Below are 22,723 nucleotides of genomic sequence, written 5' to 3' on the forward strand. Positions count from 1 at the left end.
CGCTATCCTTCTTGGTGGACGAAATTTTGGAGCATGGAATGAATTTTGATGTTTGGATCATTTTCTCTTGTCTTGGAGCTTCTTGTTTGGCAATTTTTTTATGGTTGGATATACTCTAATACATGTAAGTGCAATTTTAATGCTATTCTTTGCTCTATTTTTGTCACATACATTGTTGCTGGGATTTCACTATTCTAGGGCTAATTTGCTGCATCTATTATTGTGAAGTTGTGGAAATTTTGTTTCTAGATAGTGATGCTTCATGTATGGGCCATCTATGATGAGTGAATTTTCCTAGGGATATTTCATGGTTGAAATTTATCTTGATAAGCCATCTGTTTTGCAAAACAAGGTATAAAGTCTTTGAAGTTGCTCTCCTTTGCCCTAGTGTTAAGTGAAGCTACATTTAAGGCCTCCTTGACTAAGAAAATCAAATCTAAATTCATAATCATTCTTGACTCCAATATCCCCAAAGGATTAGGCACTAGTCTACCATAGGTGATCACCCTAAAGCTTATTTTTCTTCACCTTCTCCTCTTCTTTCTAGGTCTAGCCCCATAGGTCACCTAGGGCATCAAATACCTCACAATCTAGCCATCCAAATACGTCAATTTTAGTCCACAACTGCACTGGTGTGTCCTCAAGAAGCCCTCCAAATTTCATGGGATTCCGACGCTAGGATCTTCAGATATCGCAAGCCCTAGCTCAAAGACCAATTCTTGCCCTTGGTTTTTCCTTAAGCTAGTCACCTCATAGGGATCATTGTGCCACCTTTCATTGAATTTTTTTTTTCTTTAATCCCCTTCTCTTCCTAGATAAGGTCAAGCTCATCATTGGTTGCTAAACACTCCCCCCATTAACCTAACCTGGGGTCCATTTGGTCCCATGTGGTCCCGTTTCCTATCAAAGCTAAATTTTTAAGGATCACTTAGGAATCCAAGTTCAATAAGGATTTTGAGAAATAGGAAGCTCCATTGCATGACATACTCCCCAAACCTAACTCTCAAATCCTCATCAACCTTGTTGAAATTTCTAGTATTACCCGTTAGAAATTTTATCTGTATTCTCTGGTTTATTTCGCCTACTTGTTTAATTACTAACAAGTTATTTAATCACATAAACACTGAAATAAACACAATACAGTCTCAACCATCTATAGATCAGCAACTTAAAGAAATGAACAAACACACAAGTGACACCATTATTTTTGGACAATCATCCCCGGAAAAACCCAACTTGGGAAAACCGGTGCAGCAATTCTGAGGGTTATATTATTATGCAGTCTTTCTGAGTACAATTGGGTGCCAAATTGGCTCACCCGACAGAGAAAATAATCTGGCAGTAATACCTCTCTATTCGGAAGCAGATATTCGGAAAGTTTGCCCCACGAAACCCTCTCCAGCACAATCTAAAGCTCAGCGTCAGCCCTCCTGGCCTCTGCATCAACCTGAAACCCTCTGCGTCAGCCCTCTGAGGCTCTACGCAACCTCTATGGCCCTCTGCGTCACCCCTGCAACCTCTGCGTGGCTCCCTCTGGCTCAGTGTCTGCCTCTCTGCCTCTGCGCTAGACTTTCGACACTATCTCTGCCTCTCTGCATCGTACTCACTGCCCCTCGCTACAACTCTAATCACTGATTTGATTTCTCTTAGAAAACACAACTCTAGAAAATTGAATGACTAATCACTCTGGTGTGTTCTACAACTAACCCTCAAGCCTCCTCTTATACTTTTCCTGTTGGTCCTTCAACAGCCAAGATTACATCTCTAATCAACGGCTAAGATTAGATTTGGCTCGATCCATGTCATTTAAAACCTTTTAACCCAGTTTTATATTAATACCCATTAATATTTTATTTTTCCTAAGTTTAGACCTCCATTAAAAATATTAATTATTTTAATATCTCCTTAACCGGGTAGAATATGCCCAAACCATTTCTAGGTCCTGGAGATCTCATGTGCTTTAGCCTCTCCACCATTTTCATAGCTAAAGCACATTCGATACTACCCAAAATCAACACTCCCTCTTAGCGAGGATTGTACTCTAGTAATACTCCACACTGAGCATCACCCTGATTATACGGCACCAGTACCTGTGTTGATGCTAGGCCTCCCTGCCCAACATCCTCTACACTGCTGCCCATGGCTTTGCCACTGCCACTGCTGCATCTGTACAGCAGCTCCCTCTGCATCCGTGTTGTTGCTGGTACTTTCACCCAACACTGCATCTGCACTGTGGTTCTCTCTCATCATGCTGCATCATGCTACTGCTACTGCTACTGCACTGCAACTCAGTTACTGAGAAGTAAGTAACTGATTCACCCAATTATTAACATCCCTGTCAGGCTAGAAAACCCTCCCGATGTTGAAGCTCTCTCTTTCACTATCTCATGCTCCCTCTACTTCCTCTGCGCTGTTGCAACAACCCTGTGCCTCTCGCACCGTTGCAAACCTCTTTGTGCCATCCTACACTGCTGCAACCTCCTTTGTGCCGCTCGCACTGTTGCAACCCTTTCCATTGCCTGGGACTACTGCACTGTAGCACTCTTTGTCGCTTCATCCGCATCTGTTTCTACCGACATCCGCCATCCTGCTACTCTCACTTCGGGGCTCCCGTAGCAAGGTGTGATCCAAGAGTTTGGGTAACTCAAGGATCCCCTCATCCCCTGTAGTCTTCCTGACTATAGCTCGATGTCTCCCCACCTCTTCTCTAGAGGTACATGAGCACTCATGGCACACAGAATAGACAGGATCCTGGCCTTCCAAATGACAAACTTGGATGCTCCGTCCAACCTGTCGTGATCCCTCAGTCCGTTCATTGCCATCTCCACTCTTCTTTTTGACTCCTCCGAGTCTCTACTTCCCGCCTGGAAGTTCTCTCTTCAACTCCCTCTGAGTTGCTACTTCCCTCCTAGAAGTTCTCTGCTAGACTCCCTCTGAGTCTCGATTTCCCTCCTAGAAACCCGCCCGCCAACCGTCAAGTCGCACCTCTCCGATCTCCTATGCACCTCCAACACTGATCTGGATTTCTTGGCTAGAAATCCGCCTAGGTAGCGACTCACTCTACCTTGGTTTTGCCTCGTTAGGTACCATTCTGTCTCGGCAATAACAACACCTCACCAGCTTCACTCCCCGCAATCTGCCCACAGCTTCCTATGCCCCAGCAATTGAAGTACTGAGCCTCTAGGCTCTACGCAATCCCGGCACTGGCTGAATTGCTCCACTAGCCAACTACGTCAACCCTCCTGGTCTCTGCGTGGCTCCTCGTGAGCTTCTTCTACCCTCCTCAGCCTCAGCGCTGACCTCCCTCTGGCTCGAACTGATGACGCAATCCCTCTTCGCCAACCCTTCTCTACTGCTTTCTGCTAGGAACAACTTTTGTCACTCGGGACAATTGTTTCTACTACAAATGCTCTGATTCAACTGGTGCCTTCAGCTCTCCTGTGATCTACAACGCTCTGATACCATGTTGAAATTTCTAAGTATTACCTATTAGAAATTTTATCTGTATTCTCTGGTTTATTTCGCCTACTTGTTTAATTACTAACAAGTTATTTAATCACATAAATATTGAAATAAACACAATGCAGTCTCAACCATCTACAGATCAGCAACTGAAAGAAATGAACAAACACATAAGTGACACCGTTATTTTTGAACAATCGTCCCCAAAAAAACCCAACTTGGGAAAACCGATGCAGCAATTCTGAGGGAATAATATCTCTCTATTCGGAAGCAGATATTCGGAAAGTCTGCCCCACGAAACCCTCTCCATCACAATCTAAAGCTCAGTGTCAACCCTCCTGGCCTCTGCATCAACCCAAAACCCTCTGTGTCATCCTTTTGAGGCTCTGCGCAGCCTCTATGGCCCTCTGCGTCACTCCTACAGCCTCTGCGTGGATGACGCAGGCCCTTCTGGCCTCTGCGCAGTCTCTTCTACCTTTGTGTGTCTCCCTCTGGCTCAGTGTCTGCCTCTTTGCCTCTACGTTGGACTTCCGACACTATCTCTACCTCTTTGCCTCGTACTCACTGCCCCTCGCTACAACTCTGATCACTAATTCAATTTCTCTTAGCAAACCCCGCTCTAGAAAATCGAATGACTAATCACTCTGGTGTGTTCTCCAACTAACCCTCAAGCCTCCTCTTATACTTTTCCTGTTGGTCCTTCAACGCCCAAGATTACATCTCTAATCAACGGCTAAGATTAAATTTGGCTTCATCCATGTCATTTAGAACCTTCTAACCCAGTTTTATATTAATACTCATTAATATTTTATTTTTCCTAAGTTTAGACTTAGGAACTCCATTAAAAATATTAATTATTTTAATATCTCCTTAACCGGGTAGAATCTGCCCAAACCATTTCTGGGTCTTGGATATCTCATGTGCTTTAGCCTCTCCACCAATTTTCATGGCTAGAGCACATCCGATGCTACCCAAAATCAACAAACCTTTCCTGGAAAAACCCTACACCTTGCTTATAAAGAAAAAAAGCCCTAATTTTGAGTTTCTCCTTGGAAATGGTGATTGGAATCACTTCTTATCCATTGCATTAGTATATTCTTTGTAAGTGAGTCCTCATGCTAGGTCTCCTCCCATCGGTAAAAGTCCATAAAAAGTAGGGAGCCTTAGCTGAGGTGATAGTGCGCTAAGTCTCCATTGTTGCCCTTGTCCTAGCAGTTGCCCCTTTAGGATTCCCTTTAGGATCCCTGCTAGTTTGAGAGGTAATAGGATCCATTGGACTAGATTCTGAACACCTCAAATTCTTTAGATTAGTAATCATAGGAGTTGTCATTGGCTTCCTATCCATCATGCCAAATTTCTGTAATATATTGATCACATATTTTCCTTGACCAAGATAGATTTCACCAGATTTCTGGCAAACCTCTAGTCCCAAATAGTAGTGCATAAGCCCAAGATCCTTCATGTCAAATTCAGCTGCCAACTACCTCTTACATTCTTGTATTCGATGTTCTACACCTGTAACAAGTAAGTCATCCACATATAACAGTATGATCACAGCTTCATCCTTGACCACTTTGGGTAGAGATTAGAATTTTCAGAACTCTTGACAAAGCCAAGTCTCAATAAGTATGCATCCATCCTGGCATACCATGCTCTAGATGCTTGTTTTAAGCCATATAGAGCCTTCTTCAATCTGCAAACGTGTGTCTCCCTATTATGGACTTTGAACCCCTAAGGTTGCTTAATATAAACCTCTTCATCAATGGTCCCATTAAGAAAAGTTGTTTTAACATACAATTGATGAATGTTTCATCCCATAGTGGCAGCCAAAGAGACAAGTGATCTAATAGTTGTATATCTTGTTGTAGGAGAGAAGGTTTCTTCATAATCGATACCTTCCTTTTATGAAAAGCTTCTTGCAACAAATCTAGCTTTATACTTATCAATGCTTCCATCCACTGCATGTTTGATCTTGTATATCCATTTGGAAGTGACAACAGATTTGTCACTTCATCTAGGAACTGTTGCGCCCAAACTGTACAAGCAAGATGCGACAATGCTCAAGACAAGGGTTGTCACTCTGATCCTCGCCCTCTTTGTTCTAGTTATCTCCCTACAACAAGATATGCGGGGTAGTCCCTATGAAATGTGAAGATGGGAGACTTGTTGGCAATCAACAAGTCCGGGAGACACAACTGAATGGCCTAGCAACTTGGTTGAATTAGCAAACTAAATGATTTGATTAGTGTTGATTTTGGGGTAGCATCAGATGTGCTCTAGCCCCGAAATTTTGTGGAGGGGCTAGAATACATAAGATCTCCAAGGCCCAGAAATCGTTTCGAGAAATTCCACCCGGATTGTGAGTTGTTAAAATAATTAATATTTTTAATGGGGTTCCTAAGTCTAAACTTACGAAAATAAAAATATTAATGGGTATTAATAAAAATATGGGTGAGAAGCTTCTAAGAGACGAGGATCAAGTATGTTTTAATCTTAGCCGTTGATTAGGGACTTAATCTCGGTCGTTGATTCATCAACAGGAAAAGTAAAAGAGGAGGCTTGAGTATCAGTTGGAGATACACCAAGTGATCAAATCAGATCGATTTTCCTGGGGCGTGGTTTGCTGAGAAAATCAAACTAGTGATTTGAGTTGCAGTGAGGGGCAGAAGCAGAGATTTGGATCAGAAAGGAGTTCCAAGCCAAAGAGTATCGGGCAAAGAGGTAGCAGTAGCATCAGAGAGGTAGCGCAGAGGCCTACGCAGCCCAAGAAGGGGCTCATGCAATGCTGACGCAAGCCAAGAGGGTCTCTTACAATAGCAATGCAGGATATTCGTCAGAAGTTCAAGATTTTGCTGGAGAAGCGAGGTTCTGAGTCGAGAGGATTGAACAATAGTCTTCCTCCAGCAAATCGATCCAGCAAAAGGGGTGACGCAGTCTCCTAGAAGCAAGAAGCTGGCCCAAGCAGTGATTGCGTTGGGATTTCACAGTGTTTTCCGGAGTCAGGCCACTCAGTGCATCAGTTGTGACTTGAAGAACGAAATAAACCCTTGTATGTATTTCTTGCTACCGAGATTTCTCTGAAAGGTTAGCTAGTGTGAGAGGCAACCTGTTGTACTCAGAGTCTACTTGCTTAATAATACAAACCCTCTATTTGTTGCACCGATTTCGCCGCATTGGGTTTTTCTGGGGATGTGTTGTCCAAAAATAACGGTGTCCCTCGTGTGTTTGTCTCGTCTATTGTTTCAGTTTATGGTTTGTATGTCAGTGTAGTCTACAGTAGTGTTTTTCATCACTGTTTATAAACTAAATAACTTGTTGAATGAAATAGCAAGTAGGAGATGTTAAACCAATAACTGCAGTAGGATTTCTGTTTGTATAGATTCAGAAATTTTCACATGGTATCGGAGTGATTGCAGATCATAGGACACTGAAGCCATCAACGGGAGATCCAGCAATTCCGCTGCAAAAAGGCAATTGTCCCGAGTGACAGTGTTGTTTCAGAGCCAGAGGAGCAACTGAAGGAGTGACGCAGAAGCTCATGCAGTGCCTACGTCAACTTTCTAAGCCAAGAGGAGGAGACGCAGTAGCCGAGAGGGGCTCACGCAGTGACTACATTAGCTCTCTGGGCCAGTGCAGAGCCTGAGGGGCTCAGATCAGTCAGTTGTCGGGGCAGTAGGAGCAATGCAGATTCGATCTGTGGTGTTGGTGGGACGTTTTTGCTGTTATTGCAGAACAATGTCTGTGGATTTCTTGCCAAAGAAATCTAGGTCCGGGTTCCTGAGCAGCAGTAAAGGAGGATTGGAGAAGGGGTGATTCGACATTATTTGGTAGGAGGATTTCCATGAAGGAAATCAAGACTCAGAGGAAGTCTAGAAGGAACTTGTTCCTTAAAGGATTTCTAGCGCCAAAGAAATCCAGATCTGAGTCTTGCTGGGTTAGCAGCGAGAGAGGGAGAAGAGAACCTATTCTATACTTGTTTGAGAAAAGATGGCAATCAATGGACTGAGGGATCGGGACAGATTGGATGGAACATCCAACTTTGTCATCTGGAAGGCCAGGATCCTGGCAGTATTAGACAAGAATCACATCAAGGATTATGCCTTGAAAGTGGTTGTTGTACCGTTCGATGTTGATCCTCTCAAGAAATATGACGAGGCTCAAGCAAAGGTGAAGTGCATGATCTTGGACAGAGTCAAGGATCGTGTGGTCCCACATATTGCTAAAAAGGAAACAGCAAGGGAGACGTGGGAGGCCTTGACCACCTTGTATTAGGGAACTTCCATCCAACAAAAGATGTTGCTTGAGAATCAGCTAAGACGGTATCAGATGTAGAAGGGAGAAGAAATCAATCCCTTCCTTCTCAGGTTGCAAGGGATTCGAGACCAGCTGACTTCCGTGGGGTCTACACCAGATCCTGAGTTCATGGTCAGGACTGCCCTGAATGCAGTCGCTGAAGACTGGGAGACCTTTGTCCAAAGCATTTTGAGCAAGGCTTCTCTCCCAAGTTGGGAGGAGATGTGGGAAGCTCTTCGACAGGAAGAGATCAAGCGGTTAACCAATGCGGGAAGTAGCGGCAAAGGAGTCAGAGTCGAGAAGGAGGAAGAGGAGGATGCAACTCTCGCATCAGCGGGACAGCCAGCGCAGCAGAAGAGGAAAAAGAAAGACATAACCAAAGTCAGATGCTTCAAGTGTGGGGAACTGGGACATTTTGCCACTCAGTTCCCTCGAAAGAAGGGCAAGGAAGATAAGTCTGACTCGAAGGTTGCTCCAACAAAAGATGAGGGAGAAGGCGAGGATGACAATTGTGCCATGAGTGCTCATGCACCTCTAGAGAAGAGGTGGGGCAACATTGGGCTGTAGTCGAGAGGACTACACTAAGGGTAGGATCCTTGAGGTGCCCAAACTCTTGGATCACATACGGCTACAAGAGCCCTTAATGACAGTAGCAGAATGACGGGAGTCAGTTGGTGCGAGGGATGATAGAGCAACAACAGCAGAGATAGAGAACCAGAGTCTGAAGCAGCGCAGTGGAGGTTGCAGGAGTGTGAGAGGCACAGGTTGCAGGAGTGTGAGAGGCACAGAGCAGATTGCAGCAGCTCAGTAGCAGCAGACGGTCAGCACAGATCAGCAGCAAAGGTAGCTTCAGCATCACGAGGCATCCAAACTCACCAACATATCAGCGTCTGGGTGGTTTTTCAGTTGCTTATTTCTCAGCAGCTGAGTTGTAATGCTGCAGTTAGCAGTGGCAGTGCTATGGGCAGAATGATGTAGCATATTGAGAGGGAGTTGCAGTACAGATGTAGAAGTGACAGTGGCAGTGTCATGGGCAGCAGTACAGATTGCAATAGCGCAGTGGATGAAGGGCAGCAAGTCGAGCATCAGCAATGCAGAGGACCGATGCAGTGGATCAGTGTGATACTTCTACTGGGAAGTATTGCTAGAGCACATTCCTCGCTAAGAGGGAGTGTTGATTTTGGGGTAGCATCGGATGTGCTCTAGCTCCGAAATTCTGTGGAGCAACTAGAATACATAAGATCTCTAAGACCCAGAAATCGTTTGGAGAAATTCCACCCAGATTGTGAGTTATTAAAATAATTAATATTTTTAATGGGGTTCCTAAGTCTAAACTTAGGAAAATAAAAATATTAATGGGTATTAATAAAAATATGGGTGAGAAGCTTCTAAGAGATGAAGATCAAGTCTGTTTTAATCTTAGCCATTGATTAGGGACTTAATCTCGGTCGTTGATTCATCAACAGGAAAAGTATAAGAGGAGGCTTGAGGATCAGTTGGAGATACACCAAGTGATCAAATCAGTTCGATTTTTTTGGGGCGTGGTTTGCTGAGAAAATCGAACTAGTGATCTGAGTTGCAGTGAGGGGCAAAAGCAAAGATTTGGATCGGAAAGGAGTTCCAAGCCAAAGAGTACCGGGCAGAGAGGCAGCGCAGAGGCCTACACAGAGCAAGAAGGGGCTGACGCAGGCCAAGAGGGTCTCTTGAAGTGGTAGTGCAGGATATTTGTCAGAATTTCGAGATTTTACTGGAGAAGTGAGGTTCTGAGCTAGGAGAATTGAACATCAGTCTTCCTCCAGCAAATCGATCCAGCAGATGGGGTGACGCAGTCTCCTAGAGGCAAGACACTGGCCCAAGCAGTGATTGCGCTGGGATTTCGCAGTGTTTATCGGAGTCGGGCCATTCAATGGATCAGTTGTGACTTGGAGAACGAAGTAAACCCTTGTATGTATTTCTTGTTGCCAAGATTTCTCTGAAAGGTTAGCCGATGTGAGAGGCAACCTGTTGTACTCAGATTTTGCTTGCTTAATAATACAAACCCTCTATCTGCTGCATCGGTTTTCCTGCATTGGGTTTTTCCGGGGACGTGTTATCCAAAAATAACGGTGTCCCTTGTGTGTTTGTTTCATCTATTGTTTCAGTTTATGATATGTATGTCAGCGTACTCTGCAGTAGTGTTTTTGTTAAAATTGGCAACTAGGGCAAAACTCCATGTGGGTCATCTTATTTATGGCTGTTGATATTTTTCCTAGATTCCTCTCGTCGAGAGGTGTAGGATTGATCTAAAGATGATCCGATTCTGACGAGTATTTATGGAGATATGAATTTATTTCTAATTACTTGACAAATTGTCAAGGTCAGCCAGCGGCTAAGTGTGTGGCACACATGCCCAGCGTTTCATATAAATAGAAGAGAGGTTGAGTCTTTTGCAACTCATCTCATCACTCATCTTCTCTCTCTCCTACGCATTAGATGAGCCTCTCTCTCTCACACGTGTGGCTGAAGAAGGAAGACGCAAATTTCTGGTTAGGGCAGCGTTGACTTGGGTTGACCTAGCTGCAAGTGGGCAAATTGGATAGCGTTGACCAGCGTGGAGGCTTTCTTGACTACGGATTGGGTTGGGTAGCCTCTCCTAGGCTAGCCGCAGTTCTGTTCAGCAACTTTGACCAGGTTTGACCACCCTTTGACCAACGTTGACTGTCAAGGAGCTGCTGCAGGTTTGACCAAACTTTGACCAAGTGTTGACTGTTGTTTGACTGAGATTTGTGGACTATTTTGGGCTGCTGAAAACAATTGTTGAAGACCAAGTTCTTCAAGTTGATTAGAAGTCAATCCGGGGCTGTTTTGACCAAGTTTGACTGTGTTGATTTAGGGCTCTCTGCTATTGTTATAAAATTACAGAATTCTGCATTGTACTATTTCTCTCTGCTGAACTATTGAAGATAAAAGAAGATTTGATCAAAGGGTTTCCCCGCATTGGGGTTTGTCCCTGGCTAGCCGCCACATCTTGTGTCTCTTGTCTTGGCTTGTTTTCTATCAATCTTTTAATGTTCTATCTGCACTTTACCTTATGTTTATGTGATTGCTAATCTGTGGCTAATAAGAAGAAAAGAAGTAAACTGCTCTAAGCATAGAACATACCATAATTTAACATGGTATCAAAGCTGAGGTGAAGACAAAGCCCAAGCAAGCGCAAGAGCAAGAGCAATCATCGAAGGCTGTTAAAGCTATCTTAAAGAAGTCATGGGGTCCTCAGCACAGTTCCTACTGAAGACAAACTCCGTGAGAAGTCTAACTATCACGGATGGAAGATGTCTCTCAATCTAACATTAGAAGAGCAGGAAGTGTTGGACCATGTGAGAGGCAGGATTGTTGAGCCTCCATCAAATGCATCCATTGCTGCTAGGAACAAATGGACCAAGGGAGAAGTCAAAGCAAGGAAGATCATCTGGGACTCTATCGACAAGTGCCTGGTGGCCTATGTTTCCGAGCTGACCACCTCCAAGGAAATCTACGATAGACTGGTGAGTTTATTTGAAGTTAATGATACAAATCAAGTTTTGTTCCTTAGAAATAAGTTGAAGGAAATTAAGAAGGGCAAAGATGAGAGTATGCAAGCATATTTCTTAAGGATCACCGAGATCAAGAACAATCTCCTATCTATTGGGGAAGTAATTCCTGACAGGGAAATGACACTCACAACTCCTGGAGGACTGCCACTTGAATGGTATATATTCAGGACTACTCTTCTCAACAATAACATAATTCTTGGATTTGAGGAATTGATGGCTAGATGCATTCAAGAAGAAACAAGGATGGAAGAGCAAGAAATGCCCATACTTAAAGGTCATCCCTCTGCCTTTTCTTCTCGTGCTAAAAGAAGAAACAATTCTGGGGCTAAATTCAAAGGAAAGGCTAGACCGAAGGGTGGAAGAAAAGGATGATGTTACAATTGGAATAAAATGGGCCACTATGCGAGGGAGTGCCCTGATAAAAGGGACTCACACCATGACGATGATCAAAATCACTCTCACGACAATCATAGGAATGGCAAGTCCAATGGCAGAGGTAAAAGAAATGTTGGAAATCAAGGAAGAGGACAACCCTTCAAGAAGGCAAGAAACTACAAGTATGAATCTAACATTGTTAAAAATAAGCAAGATGAATATTATCTACCAGCGGCCCTCTCTACTACTACTCCCCCGGGCTCGCTGGGAAATTGGCTTATTGATTGTGGTGCCTCGAGGCACTTCACTGGTTACAAAGAAGCTCTCTCTAATCTGGTAGAGAAGGAGACCACCTGGGAATTGTTCTTGGGGACAATTCAAAATATCCCGTGAAAGGCGTAGGGAATGTCACTCTTCAATTGAATCAGGGAAATACAATCCATTTACAAGATGTATTATATGTACTTGATCTCAAAAAGAACATGGTGTCCATTTCGGCAATGGAAGACAAAGGCTACAAGGTGGCTTTCAGCGATGGCAAGGTACCTGTGTGGAAAAAGAACTTTAAAGATGCTTTCACTCTTGGGTTTCGAGTTGAATCATTATATCAAGTCGGAGGAAGTCTGCTGGGTGTCTTGTCTTGTGACACATCTCTTCAGTCTGAACTATGGCATCGGAGGTTTGCTCACCTTCATTATAAAGCTCTACCTGATGTGAGAAAAATGGTGACCGGGATGCCCGAGTTCAGATTAGAGCAAGAAGGTGTATGTCCAGGATGTGCCGAAGGAAAGCTCAAAAGGGGACCATTCCCCTCAAGCCAAAGCAAGACCTCCGATATATTGCAGTTGGTTCACTCAGACATATCCGGTATGATGCTTGTGAACTCCTTGGGAGGATATTTATATTACCTCACTTTTACAGATGATTATTCTCGCAAGACTTGGATATACTTCTTGAAAAAGAAGGATGAAGTGTTCTCCTAGTTTTGGCACTTCAAAGCCTTGATGAAGAATCAGACCGAAAAGAAGATCAAGATCTTAAGGACTGATAATGGGACTGAATATGAATCCAATGAGTTTCATGACTTTTGCAAAGAGGCTAGCATTAAGAGGGAGACTACTACAACATATACTCCTGAGTAGAATGGTGTGGCGGAAAGGAAGAACCGTATGATTGTGGAAGTTGTCCGTGCTATGCTCCATGATCAAAAACTTCCGAAGTTTCTATGGGTCGAAGCTACAAATACCGCCGTATATGTACAAAACCGATGCCCTCATCAAGCATTGGGTTCCAAGACTCTCGAAGAGATGTTCACTGGTAAGAAACCTGACGTATCTCATTTTAGAATTTTTGGAAGTCCTGTATATTTTCATGTGCTGAAGGAGAAAAGGAATAAATTGGGTGCATCTGGAAAGAAAGGAATCTTCGTGGGCTATAGCGAAAATACTAAGGGCTATAGAATCTATGTGGCTGGTCAAAGGGAAGTCGAAATTAGTCATGATGTCACCTTTGACGAAGATATGGCTCTTAGCAAAGTTGACAATCTTTCTACTCTAAGGGGATCTAAAGAAGCTGACACTAAGGAACCAAAGGAAAAGGAAGATGAGACGATGCCCGATGTAGAAGAACCTATGGATCCTATTAATCCTCCTCTGCAAAAGCCTTCCTCTTCTAGGAAGAGGCCTTCATGGCTTAGGGGGACACTTGATGATGTTGAAGGACACATTGCACCCAGAGGAACCTTCCGAGAAAGTAAGAAGCCGAACAGGTATCAGGGATACCTGACCATCATGAGCACGATCATCCAAAATGAGCCTTCATCATTCATAGAAGCTGTCAAGCATCAAGTATGGAAGGATGCTATGACCGAGGAATATGAGTCCATCATGAAAAACAATGTTTGGGATGTGGTCCCCAAACCTCAGTGCAAAGCAGTTGTCACTTCGAAATGGCTTTACAAGATAAAGCATGCAGTTGATGGAAGTGCGGAAAAGTACAAGGCTCGTTTTGTCGCTAGTGGCTTCTCTCAGAAGGAAGGTATAGACTATGACGAGATATTTGCACCTGTTGCCTGATATACCACCATTTGCTCGATCATAGCCCTTGCTGCTTCGCAAGGATGGAACCTACATCAGATGGATGTCAACACTGCGTTCTTGCATGGTTCGATCAAAGAGGAAGTTTATGTGGAGCAACCCGAAGGATTTGAGATTCATGATCGAGAATCTCATGTGTGCAGGTTGAAGAAGGCCCTCTATGGGCTAAAGCAAGCACCTCAAGTGTGGTATGAAAGGATTGATAGCTACTTGATGAAGTTGGGATTCACTAGGAGTGAAGTCAACCTTAACCTTTACTTTAAGGTTGAAGATGACAATCCTCTCATACTGGTGTTGTACGTTGACGACCTCTTTCTAACAGGGGCAGACCCTCTCGTTCACAAATATAAGAGGGAGTTGGCTTCTAAGTTTGAGATGAAGGACCTAGGACTTATGCACTATTTCCTAGGACTAGAAGTTTGGCAGAAGCCAGGGGAGATTTTCCTATCTCAAGGAAAATATGTGGTGAAGATATTGGAGAGATTCGATATGGTGGACTGCAAGCCCATAACTACCTTGATGGAGCTTGACTTCAAGAAGTTAAGCCGTAGTGCTGCCAGACATGTTTTACGAAATGCTACCGAGTATCATCAACTCATCGAAGCATTGATGTTCCTAGTGAACTTCCGTCTAGATATATGCTTTGCAGTCAAAACGTTGAGTCAACATATGGTTGAGCCTCACCACACACATTGGATTGGTGCCAAGAATCTGTTGAGATATCTTCGTGGCACGATCACTCATGGGTTGAGATACACTGCCGGAGATGTGAGACTACTTGGATATACCGATGCTGATTGGGCAAGCAGTGTGGTCAGTGTTGCACGAAGCGCCCCCCCCCCCCACGGTTCCAAGCCCCGAAGCGCGTCCCGTACGGAAGCGCCGCTTCGGCATTTTTAGACGCTTCCTGGAAATTTGGAAGCGTTGTACGGAAGCACCGCTTCCGAAGCGCCGAAGCGTGCTTCGTACGGCGCTTCGGGCATCGAAAGCGTGGCGCTTCGGAGGAGGAAGCGTACGCTTCCAGAAAAGCGTTTAGAAAATCGTTTTTTTTCAATTTTTTTTTAATTTTAGGTGAGTTTGCTTGTTGGGGGTGGGTCCACCTTGGGTTACGGTGACGAATGAAGGCAAAAAAAATATAAATATAGCAGATGCTCCCTCATGGTAATGTTAAATTCTTAAAGTAAAAGTGACATTCTCCTTTATTTTTCATTTTCATCCTTTTACTTAAATTTTTAACATTACCATGAAATGACTCAGGATGTTTGAGAGTGGTTCCAGCCTCATTGAACTTCATATGGAGAAAATAGAATTTCATATCCTATTCAAAATTCAGCAGACTTAACAGTTTTCAGGAATTCAGGATCAATGGGATTGTGGCATTTCATTAGATTATATCAAGTATCAAGGTATGCGATTAGCATTTAATCAAGAGCACCAAGCCCTATATGTACCCTAGTGTTGGTGGTGTTATTGTTGAACTCCTTTGTCACGCGGCACGCCCTTAGCAAAAAATTACCTTTCAATCAAGTCAAAATCATCGATCAAGCATGTTAAGCTTTTCTACCATATTTTAAGTCTTGAATTAGGTAGTTTGATCAAAATTGGGCAATGTTGACTAATATCCCTAGACAATCGAGGTAGAGGCAAAGGCTAGACAAGAGGAGAAGAATCTAGATTCTAGATGGTTGATGCATCTAAATGGTTGATGCTCGAATAATTAATCATTAATGTACAATGGATGTTATATCTATCTTGATTTATGCAAAAATATGCATGTTTTCATGTCTTCTACAATTAATTTGGTATTTGGGATGTTTGTTTTGAGTATAAATGCAAAAAAAATATAAATATATATATATAGCAAACGCTTCCGCGGACGCTTCGCTTCCTAGATTTTTGGAAAATGACGCTTCGGCGTCCCCGCTTCCAAAAAACGCTTCCGCTTCGCTCCCGCTTCGTGCAACATTGAGTGTGGTGAACCAAAAGAGCACTTTCGAGCGTTGTTTCTCTTTGGGATCTGCCTCGATATCCTAGATGAGCAGGAAGCAAAAGTCGGTGGCTTTGAGCATCACCGAGGCAGAGTATATTGTTGCTAGTATGGCCTCCTGTGAGGCAGTCTAGTTGCGAAAGCTCTTCAGTGAGCTGTTTGTATTTACATTGGATACCACCGTGATCCTGTGTGACAACCAGAGCAGGATTCGTTTATCAGAGAATCCCGTATTTCATGATCGCTCCAAGCATATCGATATCAGGTACCACTATATTCGAGATATGGTGCAGCGGGGAGCAATAAGGCTCCAACATATCAGTACAGATGAACAGGTCGCCAACTTTTTGACAAAGCACCTGGGAAAGGTCAAATTCTTGACTTTTCGAGAACGACTTGGTGTCGTTCAGAGACCCTCTTATGAGGGTCGAGTACGATGTATTGAGCTCTGGGAGCTCTAGGGGGCGCAGGGTACTTCTTGGAGTGACATGCAACCACAGGGCGACTCACCATCCCCTGGTGGTGCACAATGTACAAGGTGAAAGGTTCAACCTTCCCCTGTGACACCCCGAAAAGGATGATTAGTTCTCCTATGGGCCAGGATGATTAGTTCTCCGTGGCGACTGTGGAACAGGATGATTAGTTCTTCTGTGGGCCAGGATGATTAGTTCTCCGTAGCGACTGTGGAACAGAATGATTAGTTCTCCTATGAGCCAGGATGATTAGTTCTCCGTCGCGACTGTGAAACAGGATGATTAGTTCTCCTGTGGGCCAGGATGATTAGTTCTCTGTGGTCACTGTGGAACAGGATGATTAGTTCTCTTATGGGCCAGGATGATTAGTTCTCCGTGGCGACTATGGAACAGAATGATTAGTTCTCCTGTGGGCCAGGATGATTAGTTCTCCGTGGCGACTGTGGAATAGGATGATTAGTTCTCCTATGGACCAGGATGATTAGTTCTCTATGGCGACTGTGGAACAGGATGATTAGTTCTCCTATGGGCCAAGATGATTAGTTCTCCGTGGCATCTATTGGACAGGATGATTCGTTCTCCTGTGGACAGGATGATTAGTTCTCCTGTCGAGGCATCCTACCCATGCAGTCTGGGACTCATGGGAAGTACCTCTCATCTAATCAATGAGCAGGGAAATGGGGTTAGGGACCATAGTAGTACTATCGATGGACGCATCGTTGTATCTACCGTACTCCCTATGCTAGGATGACCTCCATTGATTTGGGATCAGTGAGAGTGGTATGACATACTCTGAGAGTGACTTCGGGTCAGTGGAGGATGGTATGATACATCCTCGATCACTTCTTCTTCTTCATAGTTCGAGCAAAGCAGAGCAGAACGGGGCCAAGTTGTGCGGGGCAGTGCATTTGATAACTGAGATAGTAGTGACGGTCAGACGGATTACAGATGGAGTTCTCCCTAGTTGAGAGGGAGTGTTAAAATTGGCAACTAGGGCCAAACTCCATGTGGGTCACCTTATTTATGGTTGCTGATATTTTTCCTAGATTCCTCTTGTCGAAAGGTGTAGGATTGATCTATAGATCATCCGATTCCGACGAGTATTTATGGAGATCTAAATTTACTTCTAATTACTTGACAAATTGTCAAGGTCGGCCAGCAGCTAAGTGTGTGGCACACATGCCCAGCAGAGGTTGAGTCATTGCAACTCAGCTCATCACTCATCTTCTCTCTCTCCTACGCATTAGATGAGCCTCTCTCTCTCACACGTGTGGCTGAAGAAGGAAGACGCAGATTTCTGGTTAGGGCAGCATTGACTTGGGTTGACCTAGCTGCAGGTGGGCAGATTGGATAGTGTTGACCGGTGTGGAGGCTTTCTTGACTGCGGATTGGGTTGGCAGCCTCTCCTAGGCTAGCCACAGTTCTGTTCAGCAACTTTGACCAGGTTTGACCACCCCTTTGACCAACATTGACTGTCAAGGAGCTGCTCCATGTTTGACCAGACTTTGACCAAGTGTTGACTGCTATTTGACTGAGATTTGTGGACTGTTTTGGGCTGCTGAAGACAGCTGTTGAAGACCAAGTTCTTCAAGTTGACTAGAAGTCAATCTGGGGCTGTTTTGACCAAGTTTGACTGTGCTGATTTAGGGCTCTCTGCTGCTGTTATAAAATTACAGAATTCTGCATTGTACTATTTCTCTCTGCTGAACTATTGAAGATAAAAGAAGATTTGATCAAAGGGTTTCCCCGCATTAGGGTTTGTCCCTAGCTAGCCACCACATCTTGTGTCTCTTGTCTTGGCTTGTTTTCTGTCGATCTTTTAATGTTCTATCTGCACTTTACCTTATGTTTATGTGATTGCTAATCTGTGGCTAATAAGAAGAAAAGAAGTAAACTGTGCTAAGCATAGAACATACCATAATTTAACAATTTTTCATCATTGTTTATAAATTAAATAACTTGTTGAATGAAATAACAAGTAGGAGATGCTAAACCAGTGACTGCAGTAGGATTCCTGTTTGTATAGATTCAGAAATTTTCACAATTAGATTATGTGAGAGACGAGTGCCTTAAATGGAGTCAATTACTTGCTTAAAACAAATTATTTACCAAGTCACCTGTAATGTTCCTAATTTTTTTTGTGAGTGCAAAATTCACTAAGGAGTTTTGCCCTTTTTTTGGCGATATTAAATAAAAGCAGAAAATATTATTTTGTAGGAGAAAATATTATTGATTGATGTCAAGTACAAATTAAGGTGTGTCAAGAAAAACCTAAGCCTCCTAGTTGACTCTCTTTGTTTATTACATTTATTTAGATTCTTCCAATACAGGTATCATTGGCCACATGTTCCTTTAAATTCAATCCTAGTAGTATAGACCTCGTATATCTACATATGGCTTTGAAGTATCAACATTTCCTCCTTTTTCTCTTAATCCTACTAAAATAGATGTCATGACAGCATGCAAACTATGCATTCAACTCTTATACAATCTTCACTTCTCATACACACTGAAAAATTTCAAACACGCCAGCAAAAAAAAACTACTAATCAAGGAAAACAAAGGTACCTATAGAGTATTTCATAAACAAGTGGCACTGCAATCAAATAGTGTGGTGAAAAATGCTTCAGATCCTCCTGCAAGGAGTAGTTTCACTTGTAAGATGAAATAGTAATTGCGCACTACTACAAAGTATTGCAAGGATCGTATCATACATACTGAAAGTGTGGAAATCAATAATGACTAGAAAAAGTGATGTAACTTTTTGATGCTAATGGTTGCAACCTGTCATCCTCTATATCTTGAGATATATGACCTTACAACCCATAAAATACTGGATTGCCAAATAGAACAAGGTGCAGAGGTTTTTACTATTTAGTTGTTAACTATAAAATTCACGTCCAAGTCACACTATCAAAAATCAAAAAGAGGATAAATTATTTGCAATTTGATAATCACATGCCTTCAAGTAGTTCACATTTGTGTAGACTTGCTCAATCCCACGAGAGAAGGTAAAATATTCAGCCGCACGCTCATACATATGCCATGGTGGAAGAAGACTAAGAAATCTGTCTCCAGCAATGGCGGGCACAATCTCACCCAAGTGCATAACCTAAAACCAATACATACACAGTGAAATCACACTGATCACAAGAACTAAGGTGTATTATCAAAAATACACCTCATTATAGAAGTTATGAAGAAATGTAAATAATCAGTAATTCAACTTAAAATGGCCCTTAATTTGGAAGTTATCAAGAACAACCAAACATGAGATAAAAACTACTAGAAATGTCAACCTGATGCAACAAATTTCCATGACTGAGCATGACTCCTTTAGGACTCCCAGTTGTTCCACTTGTATAAACCAATGTTGCAATATCATCCTTTCTGATGGCCTCATATTTGAATCTTTGACCTATAAATATAAAAACAATAGTAATTTATTGCAATGGGCACTTTTGTAACCATAAGGAAATCATCAAGACCTTGCTATTGCATCAATTCCTTTAATTAGGAATCAAGAAAAAGGCAACGTTATCAGTTTAAAATAGTGCAAAGATTTGGAAAGAGGTCAACCATTTTCTTGGATTAATTGCTCCATCATCGTGAATTTTTGCAACATCTGTGCAATCTTTAGAAGTGACTAGTAAAAAGTTTAATCCATACTTGTTATCATCGATACTGCTTCAATAATTCTTCAAAACTAAGTTCCATGCTGAAATTTATGAAGGTTCTACAATAATGATTAAACTCAGCAAACTAGTATTTTCCAAGACCTTTAACATCAAAACTAGATATTTCTTCAACCACCAAACGAAATGGTCCAAATTTCTCATAGATTATTCTTGTTTATGCCCTCTTCTAAAATCTTTTAATCACCTTATTTGGATACCAATCGAATTTTATGCCAGATTTAAGTTGACTTATGTTTTCTTACCCTTCTTTGGGGCCCAGTCTACACGCTGAACTTTCTCAGATAATATCTATGCAAGTTTTCTGCCAAATATTGTGAAATTTGAACTTATGATAGTACAAAATTTTCTGCTTTCAATGAATCCAATTGCAGTCAATTTGCATCAACCATTAAAGTGTTATGTGCAATTTATAAAAACTACTTTTCAAAACATTCTTCAGAGAACAAAATTGTACTGATTGTATCTCCTTGATTTTGGCACCAAATAATATGAAATTTAAAGACGTAATATCCTCGGACATGTTTTTTAGATGATTTAGGTTTCACTGAATTTGAGTTTGAAAATCAAAATATATGCACAAGCTATTGAAACCAATGTTGCGAACATCGACATTGGGATTAAATTGGCAAGGTTCCGGAAAACCAAAAAATCGTAAAAATCGTAAAAATATCGGTAAAAATCAGCAAACATCAGCTAGGACAAAAAATCGTGATTTTGAGATAAAATCGAGATGTTATCGAGACGTTGGCAACACTGATTGAAACCTTCTAATTTTGGCAATTTTTTATGACTAGATTTGAACCCTAACTTATATGTACTATATCTCCAAGATTTCTGCATTGAAGCTACTGAATTTTTCACCAAAGATACCACTATAAAGTTACTTCACTTGGATGTCCTTTCAATTTAAGTCTCTTGTCGAAAGCTATAGCACTAATATTGAAGGGTACTCCTTGAAATTGAATGTGAAAACATCACCTGCTCCTAGGCTTTTGTTATAATCCATATTTCCTAAGACATGATAATAAACACAATATATGCAGATTATAATCTATACTTCCTAAGACATGATAATAAACACAATATATGCAGAATATAGATGGGGAGCAAGACTCCCAAGAATAATAATAATTACTCAAGGATAATATAATTTTATTAGTGTCCAACAGATGACCCTAAGTAGGTCAATGGGATCGCTAGGTACAATAGCATGAGATACATAGTCGGAGTGCACAGGCCACTCCTAGAAAAATATGATAAATCAAAACTAGCCTATGCTATAAAATATCTAAATTCTAAATCCTCGGAGCATGGAGCAAGGAATGAGAGCAAAAGTGCAGGTATGTGCAAGTAATGCAAGAAGTTGAACACCAAAAATACCAACACTATCAAGGCATTAGGCTTATGCTCTCTCTCCAAACATTCAAGTCTATAGGGAAGAAATTCCTCATTGATGACTCGTCGGAAGAACCAAAAGAATAGGAAATTTGTTTTAAGATATGTCTAGCTGCCAGGATGTAGCAACTCGCAGGTGAGATTCGAAGAAGGTGTCTTAACCATTTATGCAATATGTGTTGTCCCAAGATTTGATGTGACATGTTCATAAGGGTCTCACTGGTTAAGCATGAAAGGTTTCCCAAGGTCTCACCAATCTTATGGCTGATATAGTGTTACTGTCTACTTATCTGCTCATATGGTTTGTCGGAAACACCAAAAAGAAAGTTGTAATTTGTTAAACAAGATCTAGTCTGGGATGGGGTGGGCAAAGTGAGTGACATATAAGATCAAAGGCCTCCCTCATGTATAGTGCAAAGCATCTTTGGCCTATGAAGCAGAAGAAAGTGGAAAAAGTTATGAGACTCCTTGAAAAGACAAGAAAGCCATCCTCTAAAATTGTAGTAGATGGAACACCTAAAGATGAAGTGCTCCTCCATCTTGGTCTAGTGAAAAAACCAGAGCTAGCAAATCGTATCTCCCTGGATGATATGGTGGTTGGTTTCAATGTGAAGACAATGATAACAAACCCAAAACTGCCCAAGGGGGGTATGGAGAGCATGCATCCAATGCCAAAGTGTGTATGGGGACCAAATATAAAGTCATCTCTCAGCTCCAAGAAGCATTCTACATAGAAAGCCATCTTTGAGCTTAGCCAACCTAGAGGGTCAATCCAAGTAATCCGAACATACAATCTAATGATTTCCTCTCTAACGATCCTAGTCAACTGCTAGCTACTTGACCAAAGTCAATTGTGGGTGTCAAAGAGAGTATCTAAATGAAGGAAGTTGGTCTATCAAGATACCAACCAACTAAAGTATACAAGCAACATCTGCAAATCAGCAACTATTGATTTCTGTAGCATCGGATGTGCTCTAGCCTCGAGATTTTGCAAAGAGGCTAAGACACATGCATTCTCCAAGGCCCAGAAATCATTTGGGAAAATTCCACCTAGAGATGGTTTAATTAAAATTATTTATCATTTTTAATGTATTCCTAAGTCTAAACTTAGAAAATGTGATTAATTAAAGGGTGTTAATTAAATTTGGTGTGAATCTTCTAGATAAAGACGAGGATCAACTCCCATTTAATCTTAGCCATTGATTATGTTTTAATCTTGTTCGTTGGCGCTGCAACGAGAGATTATAAGAAGGAGGTTGATGGGCACTTGGAGAAAACACCGAGATAGTGAGATTTAGAGATCAAATTCTCAAGAGTAACAGCGCTGAGTTGCCGAAGAGAGATCGAGTAATCTTCTTGCAATGAGGGGCAG

General features: G+C 42.1%; 1 protein-coding gene across 1 annotated transcript in view; it reads right to left on the minus strand.

The window, feature by feature from the left end:
* Positions 1-22,723, minus strand: part of LOC149263502 (putative acyl-activating enzyme 16, chloroplastic) — a 325,493-nt gene that overhangs the window by 155,911 nt on the left and 146,859 nt on the right. The window contains exons 7-9 of the mRNA XM_089426351.1: positions 19,558-19,676; positions 19,221-19,370; positions 18,827-18,894 (exon numbers count right to left, since the gene is read on the minus strand). Coding sequence (XP_089282477.1) covers positions 18,827-18,894; positions 19,221-19,370; positions 19,558-19,676 — 337 coding nt within the window. The remainder of the gene's footprint in view (positions 1-18,826; positions 18,895-19,220; positions 19,371-19,557; positions 19,677-22,723) is intronic.

Source organism: Pinus tabuliformis, chromosome 6 (genome assembly GCF_031772625.1).
Source record: "Pinus tabuliformis cultivar Carrire ecotype Pingquan chromosome 6, CPIR1, whole genome shotgun sequence".
Lineage (NCBI taxonomy): Eukaryota > Viridiplantae > Streptophyta > Pinopsida > Pinales > Pinaceae > Pinus > Pinus tabuliformis.